At 38.4% G+C, this 16,482-nt stretch overlaps 1 protein-coding gene across 5 annotated transcripts in view; it reads right to left on the reverse strand.

The window, feature by feature from the left end:
* Positions 1–16,482, reverse strand: part of APBA1 (amyloid beta precursor protein binding family A member 1) — a 214,662-nt gene that overhangs the window by 20,324 nt on the left and 177,856 nt on the right. For 4 of the 5 annotated variants that reach the window (XM_073670074.1, XM_073670029.1, XM_073670060.1 and 1 more), the window contains exons 5-8: positions 15,601–15,746; positions 11,085–11,117; positions 9,044–9,130; positions 3,809–3,994 (exon numbers count right to left, since the gene is read on the reverse strand). In XM_073670074.1, the coding sequence (XP_073526175.1) occupies positions 3,809–3,994; positions 9,044–9,130; positions 11,085–11,117; positions 15,601–15,746 (452 nt within the window). The remainder of the gene's footprint in view (positions 1–3,808; positions 3,995–9,043; positions 9,131–11,084; positions 11,118–15,600; positions 15,747–16,482) is intronic. The other variant, XM_073670132.1, reaches the window with a different exon arrangement.

Raw genomic sequence — 16,482 nt, forward strand, 5'->3', positions numbered from 1 at the left:
GTATGACCTGCTGGCAAGGTCAGCCAACAACTATCTATTTGGGCAAATCATACCCCGTTCCAATTACAGCTGTGTCGCTGCTCTGTGCTCGTGCTGGGGTGTCACGTTGACTGAACACAGGCAAAAAAAGCATCAGCACAGAAAATTACAGCATCCAGCAAAGTAAATAGTGTTACGGACATTACCAAGTGGCGAGAGGGGAAAGATAATAAAATTATACTGGATTTACGCAGAAACACAATCTTTAAAATAACCGAGCTAATAGAAACTGACATTCATGTCATTCATTTCCACAGCTCTCCCAAGGAAAATAGATGAGACACATGAATGGAAATGTTCATGACCTGATATTCTGCAGTGAGGAAGGACAAAATTAAACCCAGAAGAGTGTGAAGGATGACTGCTAATTATACCCAGCCTAGCAATGAATGAAAATATGGAATATTTATAGACATACACCTTTTAGATATTCCAGTAGTCATATTACATGCACATAGTTTGCTGTACTGTTACCTACCTCTCAATGCTTATCATGTTACTTTAATTAGGTTTGTTTTAACTATGGTCTATAATTATTGTGTCCCCTGTAGTGGCACATGTTACTCATTGTGGAGCATACTTCTCTGCTTAAAAGGATTTATCTTCAAAGATCAAATAACTGAACACATTGGTTGCTCTACTTTTCTTTTATAATGCTCATCTTGAAAGCTATTACTGCGTCTGGGAGTACATGTCAGCGACATACCTATGTCTCTACAGACATGATTAACATCTTGAGTTAGTGTTGTAGCAGCTAAAATAGGAACCATCAGAAAGTAGCCATATATACAGTGGTGTGAAAAAGTGTTTTCCCCCTTCTTGATTTCTTATTCTTTTGCATGTTTGTCACACTTAAATATTTCAGGTCACAAAACAAATTTAAATATTAGACAAAGATAACACAAGTAAACACAAAATGCAGTTTTTAAATTAAGTTCTTTATTATTATGGGAAAAAGAAATCCAAACCTACAGGGCCCGGTGTGAAAAAGTGATCCCCCCTCCTTAAAACATACATTTTCTGTGGTTTATCACATCTTTGGGATGCAAAGTTCAATTTACATAGCCATACACAGGCCTGATTACCGCCACACCTGTTTTCAATCAAGAAATCACTTAAACAGGACATGCCTGACAAAGTGAAGTAGATCAAAAGATTTTCAAAAGCTAGATATCAAGCTGCCATCCAAAGAAATTCAGGAACAAATGAGAAACAAAGTAATTGAGATCTATCAGTCTGGAGAAGGTTCTAAAGCCATTTCTAAAGCTTTGGGACTTCAGCGAACCACAGTGAAACCCATTATCCACAAATGGTGAAAACATGGAACTGTGGTGAAACTTCCCAGGAGACCAAAATTACCCCAAGAGCGCAGTGACGACTCATCCAAGAGGTCTCAAAAGACCCCGCAACAACATCCAAAGAACTGCAGACCTTACTTGCCTCAGTTAAGGTCAGTGTTCATGACTCCACCATAAGAAAAAGACCAGGCGAAAATGGCAGAGTTCCAAGACGAAAACCACTGTTGAGCAAAAAGAACATTAAGGCTCATCTTAGTTTTGCCAGAAAACATCTTGATGATCGCCAGGACATTTGGGAGAATACTCTGTGGACTGACGAGACAAGTTGAACTTTTTGGAAGGAGTATGTCCCATTACATCTGGCGTAGAAGTAACACAACATTTCAGAAAAGGATCATCATACCAACAGTAAAATATGGTGGTGGTAGTGTGATGGTCTGGGGCTGTTATACTGTATGGCTTCAGGACGTGGAAGACTTGCTGTGGTAAATGGAACCATGAATTCTGCTGTCTACCAAAAAATCCTGAAGGAGAATGTCCGGCCATCTGTTCGTGACCTGAAGCTGAAGCACACTTGGGTTATGCAGCAGGACAATCATCCAAAACACACCAGCAAGTCCACCTGAATGGCTTAAGAAAATCAAAATTACGACTTTGCAGTGGCTAATCAAAGTCCTGGCCTTAATCCAATTGAGATGCTGTGCCATGACCTTAAAAAGGGAGTTCATGCCCGGAAACCCTCCAATGTGTCTGAATTACAACAATTCTGCAAAGATGAGTGGGCCAAAATTCCTCCAGAGTGTTGTAAAAGACTCATTGCCAGTTATCGCAAACGCTTGATTGCAGTTGTTGCTGCTAAGGGTGGCACAACCAGTTATTAGGTTTAGGGGGCAGTCACTTTTTCACACAGGGCCCAGAAATAAAAGGTTTGGATTTCTTTTTCCCTTAATAATAAAGACCTTCATTTAAAAACTGCATTTTGTGTTTACTTGTGTTATCTTTGTCTAATATTTAAATATGTTTTGTGATCTGAAACATTTAAGTGTGAGAAACCTGCAAAAGAATAAGAAATCAGGAAGGGGGCAAACCCTTTTTCACACCACTGTATAGTGTCAAGAATTGGATATGATCATGACAAACTAAACAAATACAACCAATTTACTAAAGGGGCACAACATCTAAGAGCCTTCTCTATGATTGTGTGTCTTACACGCAGTACGTCAATAAATAAACAGTTGCACCTCAGCAATTAGTACCCAAATTCAGGACTTATAGCCAAAAGATGTATCATCTAACCACCAGATAGGAGATAATGTTACATTGGTGGGAGTTGGACTGCTATCACTACCAACAATCACTAGGAAGGAGGACCTTAGTCCTCCGTCTATTCCCAGCGTCACAGATGCAGATTGCAAGAGTTTGAATTGATCGGCTGCCAAGCATGTGCCCTCCCTCTCTACTCGGAAACAGCCAGCAGCCAATAGGAGATACATGCTATTGGCTGAGATACCACTCTAAAGTTTTTTCACATTGGCGCAAAATATAAAAACTATTTTTAAGACTAGCAAACCCCAATCACTTTAGTGGATTCCTAAAACGTAAGCAGAAGATCAGTTCAGCACTTGGAAAACTAAATTTGTACTTTATCTAAGAGCATTAATATGCACTATGTGAAGTTGAAGAATAGTCACTAAAGTGTATTGAACACCCACAGAATTCTCATTCAAAGCGCATTTGTCAGGCATCCATTTTCTTTGCTTTTTTCACTTGGTAGGGTATGGTAAGGTTCCGCATTATACTGCCCATCAAAAGTAACGGAAACCAAATAGGACACTGAAATTAACCAAAAAGCTCATTGAAATGAACCAAGACATTAACAGATATGTTTTTCTAAGATTGCTTTTTTGTGAAAGATGATGGATTAAAAAAAAATGTACAGATAAATGTCAGTGTGTGCAGACTGCTTAGATTATTTTTGTAAAGACTTAAAAGGGTTGTCCAGTACTTTTAAAAATTTGCCAATGTGTTTTAATGATAAATAGAAGCTTCTTTCTAATTACCTCCTGGTGCTGTTTCTGCCTGTGAGGTGCAAATATGCTAAAAAATGAAGCATTAATCATTTTAACCCCCTGCGACCGCAGAGCTCCCACTCTCCAGCATTCTTGGAGCAATGATGTCTAGTTCATCATTCATTGCTGCAGCCAGTAATTGGCATATTGGCATGTACAACATGTGACCACTGAGGTCAGTGATTGGTGGCATAGGTCAATGGACGTGAAGCCATGGCAGTAGACTGGCGCTGACCATGGGAGCAGCAGTGCTGGATTAAACAACTAATGAATTTAATTTAAAATTAATTTACTTCTTGTGCTCTATTTCTTCCTGACATCTGAAAAAATAATGAAGAATGATAAAATAAGCTGTTGGAAGCATGCATAAGTTGTTATAGCTACAGGTCACATGGTACTTACGTCCTCGGACTCAAAGACGTGACAGATCATCTTGTACTGTCTCTTTCCATCTTGGGAGGGATGAGAGGCCTCCACATTATCCTGAGAATTGCTGCGTGGCATTCGTCTGCGTGCCATCAGGACTACAATATTCCCAATATCAGCAATGTATGAAATAGTCCTCAAAGGGTGATCCATCATTGTCTCCTGCAGGGTGTGAACAGGAGGATGCAAGATGAGTCCTCTATCTCCTGAGACTACTGATGCACAGTGAGAGCTAGGGCCGAGTTACACACAGACTAGACTAGTTTACATTTTTGGTCTCAATGTCAAAGATGACAATCACTTATAGCCTGCTACAAGGCATGCGATGATCCAGTTTTCAGCAGCAAGAACATCATGTATACTTCTCTGAACAGTATATAGACCAGAACACCAAGCCTCTGCTCAATAATCACTACATACAAAGACAGGTCAAATAGCTGAAGAAAACAAAGAAAGAAATACATAATACTGTGCACATGTGTCCTTTGCTAAATAAATAATATATATATATATATATATATATATATATATATATATATATATATATATATATATATATACATACATATATATATATACATACAGTACAGACCAAAAGTTTGGACACACCTTCTCATTTAAAGATTTTTCTGTATTTTCATGACTATGAAAATAGTACATTCACACTGAAGGCATCAAAACTATGAATTAACAAATGTGGAATTATATACTTAACAAAAAAGTGTGAAACAACTGAAAGTATGTCTTATATTCTAGGTTCTTCAAAGTAGCCACCTTTAGCTTTGATGATTGCTTTGCACACTCTTGGCATTCTCTTGATCAGCTTCAAGAGATAGTCACCTGAAATGGTCTTCCAACAATCTTGAAGGAGTTCCCAGAGATGCTTAGCACTTGCTGGCCCTTTTGCCTTCACTCTGCGGTCCAGCTCACCCCAAACCATCTCGATTGGGTTCAGGTCTGGTGACTGTGGAGGCCAGGTCATCTGGCGTAGCACCCCATCAATTTCCTTTTTGGTCAAATAGCCCTTACACAGCCTGGAGGTGTGTTTGGGGTCATTGTCCTGTTGAAAAATAAATGATGGTCCAACTAAACGCAAACCGGATGGAATAGCATGCCGCTGCAAGATGCTGTGGTAGCCTTGCTGGTTCAGTATGCCTTTAATTTTGAATAAATCCCCAACAGTGTCACCAGCAAAGCACCCCCACACCATCACACCTGCTCCTCCATGCTTCACGGTGGAAACCAGGCATGTAGAGTCCATCCGTTCACCTTTTCTGTGTCGCACAAAGACACGGTGGTTGGAACCAAAGATCTCAAATTTGGACTCATCAGACCAAAGCACAGATTTCCACTGTTCTAATGTCCATTCCTTGTGTTTTTTAGCCCAAACAAGTCTCTTCTGCTTGTTGCCTGTCCTTAGCAGTGGTTTCCTAGCAGCTATTTTACCATGAAGGCCTGCTGCACAAAGTCTCCTCTTAACAGTTGCTGAAGAGATGTGTCTGCTGCTAGAACTCTGTGTGGCATTGACCTGGTCTCTAATCTGAGCTTCTGTTAACCTGCGATTTCTGAGGCTGGTGACTCGGATAAACTTATCCTCAGAAGCAGAGGTGACTCTTCGTCTTCCTTTCCTGGGGTGGTCCTCATGTGATCCAGTTTCTTTGTAGTGCTTGATGGTTTTTGCAACTGCACTTGGGGACATTTTCAAAGTTTTCCCAATTTTTCGGACTGACTGACCTTCATTTCTTAAAGTAATGATGGCCACTCGTTTTTCTTTACTTAGCTGCTTTTTCCTTGCCATAATACAAATTCTCACAGTCTATTTAGTAGGACTATCTGCTGTGTATCCACCTGACTTCTGCACAACACAACTGATGGTCACCACCCCATTTATAAGGCAAGAAATCCCACTTATTAAATCTGACAGGGCACACCTGTGAAGTGAAAACCATTTCCGGTGACTACTTCTTGAAGCTCATCAAGAGAATGCCAAGAGTGTGCAAAGCAGTCATCAAAGCAAAAGGTGGCTACTTTGAAGAACCTAGAATATAAGACATATTTTCAGTTGTTTCACAGTTTTTTGTTAAGTATATAATTCCACATGTGTTAATTCATAGTTTTGATGCCTTCAGTGTGAATGTACAATTTTCATAGTCATGAAAATACAGAAAAAACTTTAAATGAGAAGGTGTGTCCAAACTTTTGGTCTGTACTGTATATGTATATATATATATATATATATATATATATATATATATATATATATATATATATATATACACACACACACACACACACACAGACACATACATACATACATATACACACACAGCCATTGACATTTCTATATTCATGTTTAGGAATTAGGACCTCCATTCAACAATATCAGTGTGTACACGAAGTTCACATTGATATTGTTGAATGGAGCCCTGCGCTACGATTGGCAGGATTTAAGGATTTAGAGGGAGTTGATCAATTCGCCTGTTTTACCATTTTGTAGGGAAAACGGTCCATAACATAGAATGGAAAAAACTATTTTCTTCATAAATGGCCCAAACAGATTCACACACCAAGAATTAAATAATCAATGCATCAAATGGGTAGGGAATTAGTGAAACACAAATAGAAGGATTAGCATGTTGAATTTCAACATGCCCAATCCTTTTGGTTCAAAGGAGGATCTGTTTATATCGGCATCATACTGGATACATCATAGAATGAACATTAAAAAGAGCCCGACGGACCCCACTGACTTATAATGTAGTCCCGCGAGTTTCATGATTTAGACAGTCAAATACAATTAACCATGAGCAAATCTGTGACTGAAACACAGATGGGAACATAGCGTGAATTAAGACAGCTATGGCATCAGCCAATTCCCTCTCCCTATTGAAATAAACATCTGCACTTGCAGGAAATAGCTTTTGGCAATGCAAAGAGATATTTATTACTATAAAAAAAAATTCCCTTTTGAAAAATCATTGCAAGCGTATGAAAACACCTTTGTGACCACATTTTGGCATTTAGGATGCTAAATTATCTAATTATAGAGAGCAACATTTTAATTAAACACAATGTCATTGTATGTGTGGGCTGAAGTTAATTAAAGGACAATTAAAGGACATTTGTCACCAGGTTTTAGCTTCGCCATCTAAGAGAAGCATTATGTACTGGCAGAGACCCTGATTCCAATAATGTATCCCTTACTAGGCTGCTTGATGCAGTTTTCATAAAATCACGGTTTCATCTGTTGCAGATCTACCAGTTCTCTGAATGCTGAGCTCTGTATAAAGATGAGTTTTCTGTGTACACTCTGCATAGGCAGAAAGTTGCCCATCTGTAGAGTTAGACAGAGCTCATGAATATGGAGGACTACTCGGCAGCAGGCTGTATAATAAAATTGTATTACAGGTGGTGTGCACTGAACCAAACTCTTCCAATAAATGATTAGAAATATCACTAAAGTATAACCAATAATTTTAATAGAACTGAACCCTTCTAATAAGGTATTAGTTATATGAATAAAATACAAAACCAAACCCTCTTAATAAGGCTATGTTCACACGTGACGTTTTTGCAGTGTTGTGCTTTTTCTACAGAAAAGAAGCTTTGTTTTACAGTACCAGCAAAAGCTATTCGATTTAAGAACTCTCATGCACACCCTTGTCTTTTTTTTTTTTTTCCTGGCTGAATTTAAGCACTGCTGCGTCTGTGAAAATCTGCAGCATGTCAATTATTTCAGGGTTTTTGCAGCGCTTTTTTCACCCATAAAAAGCAATGAGAAAGTGCGAGAAAGTGCAAAAATGCTGCAAAAATGCAGCATAACATTTGTGCTGTGTTATTTAAGCAACTTTTCTTGGATAAAACAGTCATTATTATCAGTTATACTTTAGTGATATTTTGAATCCCTTCTTATAGGGGTTTGGCTCAGTACACACCACCTGTAATATAATTGTTATACATTGTTATACATTTCAGTGTTCCATCCATTTTCTTACATCTGGTTACATGCGTATTCTTACATTGACTCATCATTTATTGCTGATATAACTTCTTATGTGCTTTATAATTTGTCATATTTCCGCCTCCAGGATTATTTAAATATATTTTTAACGTGTTTTTTTTCTGTATTGATTTGTCTTTAAATGTCTGTGTAACCATTCATGTATCAATAAAGAATCATTTTTTAATTTTACCACTGGTGTTAATGAATGAATACAGGTTGAGAAGTATTGATCTGGCTCAGGTTCCTACATTCATATTATTTGTGCTAGATTGCATATGCTTTATGGTTGCAATTTATTCTGGGCCATTTCCTTCCGCTGTAGGTTGTATTGAAAGGAATATGAATTCCTGGTATATTTCTAAATCCTTGATCATATTCAAAAGAATGATTCCAAGACAGACAGATGCCAGTGCATTAGGAATAGCTGATTATACAATTGTCATGTAATGTCACGGTGCTGCATATAGTTTATTTATTTAAGGTAGATCTTTCAGGTTTCCAACTTCGACCCTATATGAGAGTCACATAGCTGAATTCAGTGTTTTAACCCCTACATCATGCTGTCCTCAGATTACATTGCAAAAACCTGCTGACAGATTGTACTTGTGCTAGGGTGGCCATAAAATTAGAGAGCAATCTCTATGTCACGATTCCTCCTCTCAGTGTGGCGAGTAGCAGTATCATGATAGACATTTCAGCCGTCCAATCTCAGCCTTGGGCATGCTGAACTGTCAGTGTGGTGATTGATAGCCAAGGTTGCCCAATCAGGGCCGGGGTGTGCTTGGTTTCCTACAGATGTCTTCTGTTTGCAATGATTCCCAGGCTATTTAGCTGGTTGTCTGCCACTCATCTCTGCCAGTTGTAGCTCAGCTCACTTTTGGTGTGTGTGTGTTTGCGCTGCGCTTTGAGTTCTAGTATTTTGATCTTTGTTGACCAACCTTGGATTTGCCTTTGACCATCCATTTGCCTAGCCCCTTTGTCTACCTTCTTGGAATTCAGACCCCGGACTGTGACCTGACTATGCCTTTGCCTCTCCCCTCTGTTTAGGACATTCCTTGCTGGCTTTTGACCTTGGACTCCCCGACATCCCCACCTCACAGCATGTCCGTGAAGAACAGTTACACATAAGTACATTCTCCGTAAAGCTCTTTCATTAACACACAACATTACATATAAACCATTATTTCCACTTATTATAACCTGTTTACCTGTGTATCTGCATTCAATACTTTTATTCTTTGAGTAGAAATGAACAAGTCCACTTCTGTCATGGGCTGTGCTTCTCCTTCGGTAGCCTACCAAAACAGCAAATCAAAAAGGAAGCTGAATCCCTCACAAATTCCGAGATAAAATAAAGAGCAGACAAAAGTGAAGACAAAGCGTGCTATCAGAACAGCAGACTCACAAAAAGAAGCCTAAATAACCCAAATGTGTGGCTTACGTAAGCAAGCTATTATGTATATGTATTTGTATTACATTTTAGACATAAACACAATGTCACAAATCACAATGTAACAATTTTTATAAAGCCTGTTACCATTCAGTAGAAAATCCACATGACAAGGTAAAATTATGCATACAGCTCGTGCTTTTCAATTAAGAAGAGGCAACTTTCCCCATATAAATATTAATTTACTGCAGCAGATCACGCAAAATGAAAGCATTTTTGAATAACATCATTTACAAATAATGTTCCTGCGACTGGATAGTGTTACTTGTTATGATGCTCCTTGCTGTTTTTTTTTTTTTAGTTACTTTTAGGACACCCATAATATGTTGAGGGCTGGTGGTTGAACATACCAAGTACATCAGACCTACCACCCAGATCCTCTCGTACAATGGTGACTCTTGCCACTGTGCAAACGACTTCTTCTTAACATTAATTGATATGTTATTTTAACATTTTAGTTAAGAATATAAAAAAACAAAACAATCCCTAGCCACAGCCTATTACACGCCCCTACTATTCGATTAGACGGGCTGCCTGGCACTCTCTCAGTGCACAACAGAGGTACAGGCCCCTAGTATACAAGGTCACCATTGATGGGTCTGTTTGGCTGCACCCGGTAAAAAATATAAAATGTATAGAAAAATATAATAAGAATATGAGGTATTGGTCCATATTTTAGACAAAATACGCACACTCGCAACCCACATCAAGGGTCCTCACTGTCTTGTGAGTCCCTACACTACGGTAAAATAATTATATAATATTTAATAATTATTATTGATAATATTATATATACCCGTGTGTTGGAATTGGATTTGTATATGCTAAATGTTCACTGGACAGCGCCCAAAAACCTGCCTAGTAGTGAAAGCAGCCGTCGCCTTGTCCTTGAATAGCCAGTGAAATGCGGGATTGTCCTGACGATTGGTGGCAGTGGAGTTCTGTTTGTGACAATGTGTATGAGCGCTTTTACCAGAAAAGGGTCCCGTGTCCCCCTTCGGAATAGAACTATCTCAGTCTTATTGAGATTGAATTGGATGTAAGCCTGCATTTCTGACCACACCACCATTCAAAAATAGGTAAAACAATACCCTTTTTCATGGTGGAAAGGAATAGTAAAGTGCTTATATTTACTGAAGAGTTTTCAATTTTAAATGGAATTTTTGTTTCTATTTATTATTTTTTGTTTAATAAAAGTAAGGGGGTTCAAATATTGTACGTGCTACTGAAATAAACGTTTTATCTGGTTTCTAGTCCAATCTCTACCAGATCAATCTATAGAATTTTACTAGTTTTCTGACACAGCAAAAATAGATGACAGAATATAAAAGTAATCCATTAAGAGATGTACTGAAACGTCATTTTTTTAGACCAGTACTAAATAAGTAAAGCAATACTTCTCAGCGTTGATATATGCCTCAATGACAAAAATAAAAAATGCTTTACGAAATACTTAATTTATCAAATTATAAATTGGACGTTTATTCTATATAGAATATACAGAATTCTTTATGCTAAGCGATGTCACATTTGAAGGACAGTAGACAACATTTTAGCATACAGTAAACCTAAATTTAGCAAATATTTAGCTATTGTATGCATGACCATATTAGATATGAATGACTTCATGACCAGTGGTTAATGGTTATAGTATAAAGAATGAAAATTTCTATGAGAGGGTAGCTTTCACAGAAAAGATGACATAGTAAGATAAGAAAATGCAAACTAAAAAAATAATAATAATAATAATAATAATAAAATAGCAAGCATAACAACAAATTGATGAGATTGTACTGCACCTTCTTCCTGCTTTTGGCTAATTTCTGGGCCATCTGCTTAGCATGAAATAAACAGAGACAGGAATATGGTTAGAGGATAGGTTACAGATACTAATTCTAATCAGGGGAATATATTGGGCAGCTACTGACAATGTAAGACAGAATTCAAGAAGCTACCATTATCAGCTATGGTGCATTTAGTGGAATGAGAAATATGGGTTAGCTCTGTCTTTTAACTTACTTTACAGTTGTGCCTTTGCGTTTTTAGTTATTTGGCATATATTAAGTGGGTTCTCCAGGAATAGAAAAATAACTAAAGGAAATTTAATTATTAATCAATTTTTAAATACTTTAAATTAGCAAATCACAACTGTTTTGTCTAGGGAAGTAAACACGAAAGAATAATAATGGCCGCAGTCTTATTACACTGATGGAAACTTGTCCTAGAATCTTAGGACCGGTGCTTATGAGAATGTGTACTCTGCTGTGATATTAAGAAAGACAGGGTGGACAGCAGGGTGAACAGCCTCTTCTTACCTCAGCATGCCTGATATCTCCAGTATTATATGAAATAGACAGGATGGAGCAGAGTGAGCAGCCTCTACTTACCTCAGCACCCCCATGATATCTCCAGTATTAGATCAGCAAGACAGGGTGGACAGCAGTGTGAGCAGCCTCTCCTTACCTCAGCATCCTTGATATCCCCAGTATTAGATCAGCAAGACAGGGTGGACCAGAGTGTGATCAGACTCTTATTACCTCAACACTCCTGGTATCTCCAGTATCACATTCATTAGCCACTGGGAGCATATCTTCCTACACATGAAGCGTAGGGAAGAGGAAGCTTCTACCACACATGCTCACAGGCACCTAGCCTAACATTCTAAGGCTGCGTTCACACACTGCGTATTTTCACGCGCTTTTTTGCGCGCGCTTTTTCAAAATACGCAATGTGCCTTGTGTCTGCCAGCAAAGTGAATAGGAAATTCACTTTGCCGTTCAGACACTGTGTGATTTTACGCAGCGCGAAAGCGCAGCTGCGTAAAGAATTGACATGTCAATTCTTTACGCAGCTGCGTCCTGCACTTTCTCCCATATTGTGCCCATTATAAGCGATGGAATTACGCAGCGCTGTTCACACACTGCGTAATTCCAGCGCTTTTTTACGGAGGCACGGGACAAACTTTGGATACTCACCTATCCGATGGATGGGAGAGGCGTCCGGTCCCGCGCTTCCAGCATCTGCCGGTGAAGCGATCAGCTGCTAGCTAACCGGCTTGTAACCAGCCGGTCAGCTGATTTACAAGCCGGTCAGCCGACAGTCAGCTGATCGCTTCACGGCAGATGCTGGAAACCGCGGGACCGGACGCCTCTCCCATCCATCGGATAGGTGAGTATCCATAGTTTATTTCTTTTAAAGCAGTGTATGTTCTGCAGCCAGAAGCTGTCTGTACATACACTGCTAGGGGGACACTCACACACACACACGACACAGACAGTACACACAGACACAGACAGTACACACACGACACACAGACACATACATTACATTACATTACATACATACAGACACATACATTACATTACAGACAGGTGTCCATGCTCCTCACACTTCATTTCTCCTGCACCTCCGTAAAAAAACACAGGTAAAAAAAGCAGGAAAATACGCGCGTAAAAAAACGCAGGGAAATACGCAATGTGTGAAAGCAGCCTTAGACAGGTTTCTGTCAGCATTACAGGAGAGCAGTCATTTTAATTCTATAGTGATTACTTCACAAGACAAATCGATTGTGACTTGCCAATTAAAAGCATTTAGCAATTTATTTAGAATGACATTTCCATAAGCAATTTAAATTTTCAAATTGTGGAGAACCTCTTTAATAAATGCTTTCAAGAGTAAGTAAACCTTTGATACCATTTTTATATATACCTGTGCCCTTCTAATTGCAAACAAATAGGTGGATACAAGTCTTAAGGCCCCCATCGATCTCTCAAAAAAAAATGTGACCACCTCAAGGAGATAGGAGCGGTGTGCTCCTGCCCAAGCACACACACCGAACAGGGTAATGATACAATAGAAATCACAGGTTTTTACCTTCTTCCATACTCCTTTGTGTCTGAGGTAAGAACTGCGCTCTCCTGCCTCCTGAGATGTGCAAATATCAGAGGGTTTTGTGAGAGATCGGTGGAGATCTCAAGACCCAAAACCACTGTTCTACTTGCACACATATATAGACATGGTATCAAAGGTTTACTTACACTTTAAATTTATCAGAATCCACAGAAAAAAAATAAAAACATGAACTTAACGGTAATGGAGATAACTCATATTAAAATATGGATGTAGCATTGTAAAAATGATGAAAATGTAGGGAATGTAACCATTTACCCCTAAACTATCATTGTATCAGAGAGTGACAAATTAGCAGCAATGCAGTTGTCTATATAGGGTTGTCTCACCACAGACATTGGTGGCATATTGATTACCTGAGTAGTGACGGTGTGTCCAATATGACAGACAAAGTGCCACAAGGAAAACACCATGCCACTTTGTCTCCTGTCATGTGAAGCAGCACTTCACTCTGATTGTCAGGTTTTATAGATATCAGCCCTGCACTGATCAGACATCGGTGTCATATCCTGGCAATATACCACTATCATTTGTAATAGGAAACTAGTTTAACTATGTGTTGGGAATTAGAATAACCAAAAGAATTAAAAGGGTTTTCCAGTTTTATATTTTTTTCAAGCCAAAGACTTGTTGTATGTAAAAAAAAAAGTCAGCCATACTTTACCCTGTCACTCCAGCATCCATTGCTGCCCCCCATCATTGTTGATATTGCTTCAACAGTGATGTTATGGCTACATCATGTGACTGATGCAGCCAATCACTGGGCAAGAACAAAGCAATATTGTGCCGTCTATCTTGGTATCACTGCTGATTGGTTGCAGCGGTTACATGCTGTGCTCCTGATGTCACCATTAAAACTTTATTAACAAAGAGTGTGGGTGACCTTGGAAATTCAGATGCAGTAAGTATAGATGAGTTTGCTATTTTTACATGCCTCGTGCAGCAAGCCTTTGTATTTTTATTCCAAACTAGAAAACCTCTTTCAAGGGTTTCTCCAGGAATATAAAAAAAAAACAAGTAAAGGAAATGTAACTGTAATAAATTCCTAAATAGAAAATACATTTAATTAGGAAATCACAATATTTTACCTTGGTTGCCAATCACTGTAGCATTAAAATGGCCTCCACCTTGTTACTCTGACAGAAACCTGTTCTACAATGTTAGGACAGGTTCTAGTGAGCATATGCAGTAGAAATTTCTGTCCCCATGTGTAGGAAGATGTGCTGCCAGTGTATATTTTGATGTACCACTGGAGATACCAGGAGTGCTGAGGTAAGAAGAGACTGCTCACACTGCAGTCCATCATGTTTCCTAATGCAATATTGGACATACCAGGGGTGCTGAAGTGAGAAGAGAATGCTCACACTTTACCCACCCTGTCGTTCGAGCCTATTACTGCAGATACTATGTGTGTTGTGGTGAGAAGAGACTGCTCACACTGCTGTCCATCATATTTTCCTAATACATTACTGAACATACCAGGGGTGCTGAGGTAAGAAGAGGCTGTTCACGCTTTACCCACCCTGTCTTTTTGGCCTATTACTGGAGATACTAGGTGTGTTGTGGTAAGAAGAGACTGCTCACATTGCTATCCACCCTGTCTTTCTGAATGACAATTCATGCGATAGGTATCTCCAGGTCAAAGCAATGGAGCTTCCTACTACACATGCTTATAGGCACCTGTCCTATTACCATTCTAGGACAAGTTTCTGTTAGTGTAACAAGGAGGCATTCATTATAATTCTATAGTGATTACTGTTCTAGATTGCGATTTGCTAATTAAAAATATTTCAGAATTTATTTATAATGACATTTATAATTCTGCTCTATTCACGGAGAACCCCTTTAAGTACAATGTTAATACATTTAATTTAAATCTTTCCGAAATCATATACCGTAACTAGTTCATACCCATCTGCTTGGTTCAAGCTCACTTTTTGAGCCATGTCTAAAAGCAACCAGATAAATTATTTATTTTGTTCATGAAGCTGCATAGTAAGAGCTTTAATCTAGGATCTTTACTCTCATAAGTCAGACAAAGAGACAGCGAAGCGCTCCTACTGCAGACAGTTGCCTTACAGAAAAAGCAAGGTTTTTAGCTTATTGTGTGAACAGAAAGAAGGTAAAATTGTGGATCTCCTGGGAGACATATAGAAAAATTCTGTGCATATTTCTCAATTTTTGTATTGTAATATCAGATAACATCTGATCAATCGACAGGAGGACAATAAGGAATTGGTGATTTTTTTTGTAGTGTATATTCTACATTCAGTGTTCCTTTAAAAAGTTCTTGATTGATTCAGATTATTTTTTTGTCCGACTGTGGTAAAACAAATGATAGAATTTGAGTACATATAACAGAATAATCTCTAAACACAATAGGTGACAGAAAGTTTAACCTCTTACCTTAATCCGACTAACTGCTTCTTGTGCTTGCATCATCCGCACATTCTTAGAAGGGGTTTTATCAGACAGTAGCTGAGTGGAACCAAGGTAATTGGCAGCAAATATTATGCCATCAATTAAATCTTCTGGATCGCAGGGTCCAGGGACTGGGAGAAAATATGTATATTTAAGTTCTAGCATTGAACATATTAAGAAATTCTCAGCAAATTCACATGAGCAAGGAAAATATTAATTTAACCAAAATTAAGTTACACTGGTATAATAACTTGCATGTGCCCAAAACTGTACTTGTTTTTTGTTGCGTTACTAAAATAAGATACAAAGGGTTGCTAGAAGAGAAACTAAACTTTTTGTATTTCATTGAACACTTTTTACAAAGTTATTAATCTTTGTAATACACTCCATTATCTTATTTGCTTACTTCGCTCTCAAATATTATGCTCAAAGTGCTTTTTTACCTGCCTAGTTAATGCTCTCTTACAAGCTGCTTTGAACTGCTGCTCTAGCAATCATCCCTATTCAAACATTATTTACAAACAGTCTCCCTGTCTGATTATGGCGAGTAGAGCAGATAAGCTCATATAGGGATAGTGTTTGCAAGTATTCTTTGATTCTTTCTACAGCAGCAGTTCAAAGTAAATTCTAAAAGACCAAGAACTAGGCAGTTAAAACAGTACTGACAGTACAGTGCTCTTTTCCAAGTTGCAGTGATCTACTGCATTAACAAGAATACTATTTACACTCTCCCCCTGTGAGCATCTGTGCTTCCCTCCCTATGCTTAAACAGGGAGAGAAAGAAGCAAAAGAAGGTACTGGAATATATTGCAAAGATTTATAACTTTGTATGATCAATCATTTAAAATAAAAAAAATAGTTACTTGT

The sequence above is a fragment of the Phyllobates terribilis genome, unplaced genomic scaffold (assembly GCF_046119375.1).
Source record: "Phyllobates terribilis strain yellow unplaced genomic scaffold, ASM4611937v1 Scaffold_1__5_contigs__length_1240528914, whole genome shotgun sequence".
NCBI lineage: Eukaryota > Metazoa > Chordata > Amphibia > Anura > Dendrobatidae > Phyllobates > Phyllobates terribilis.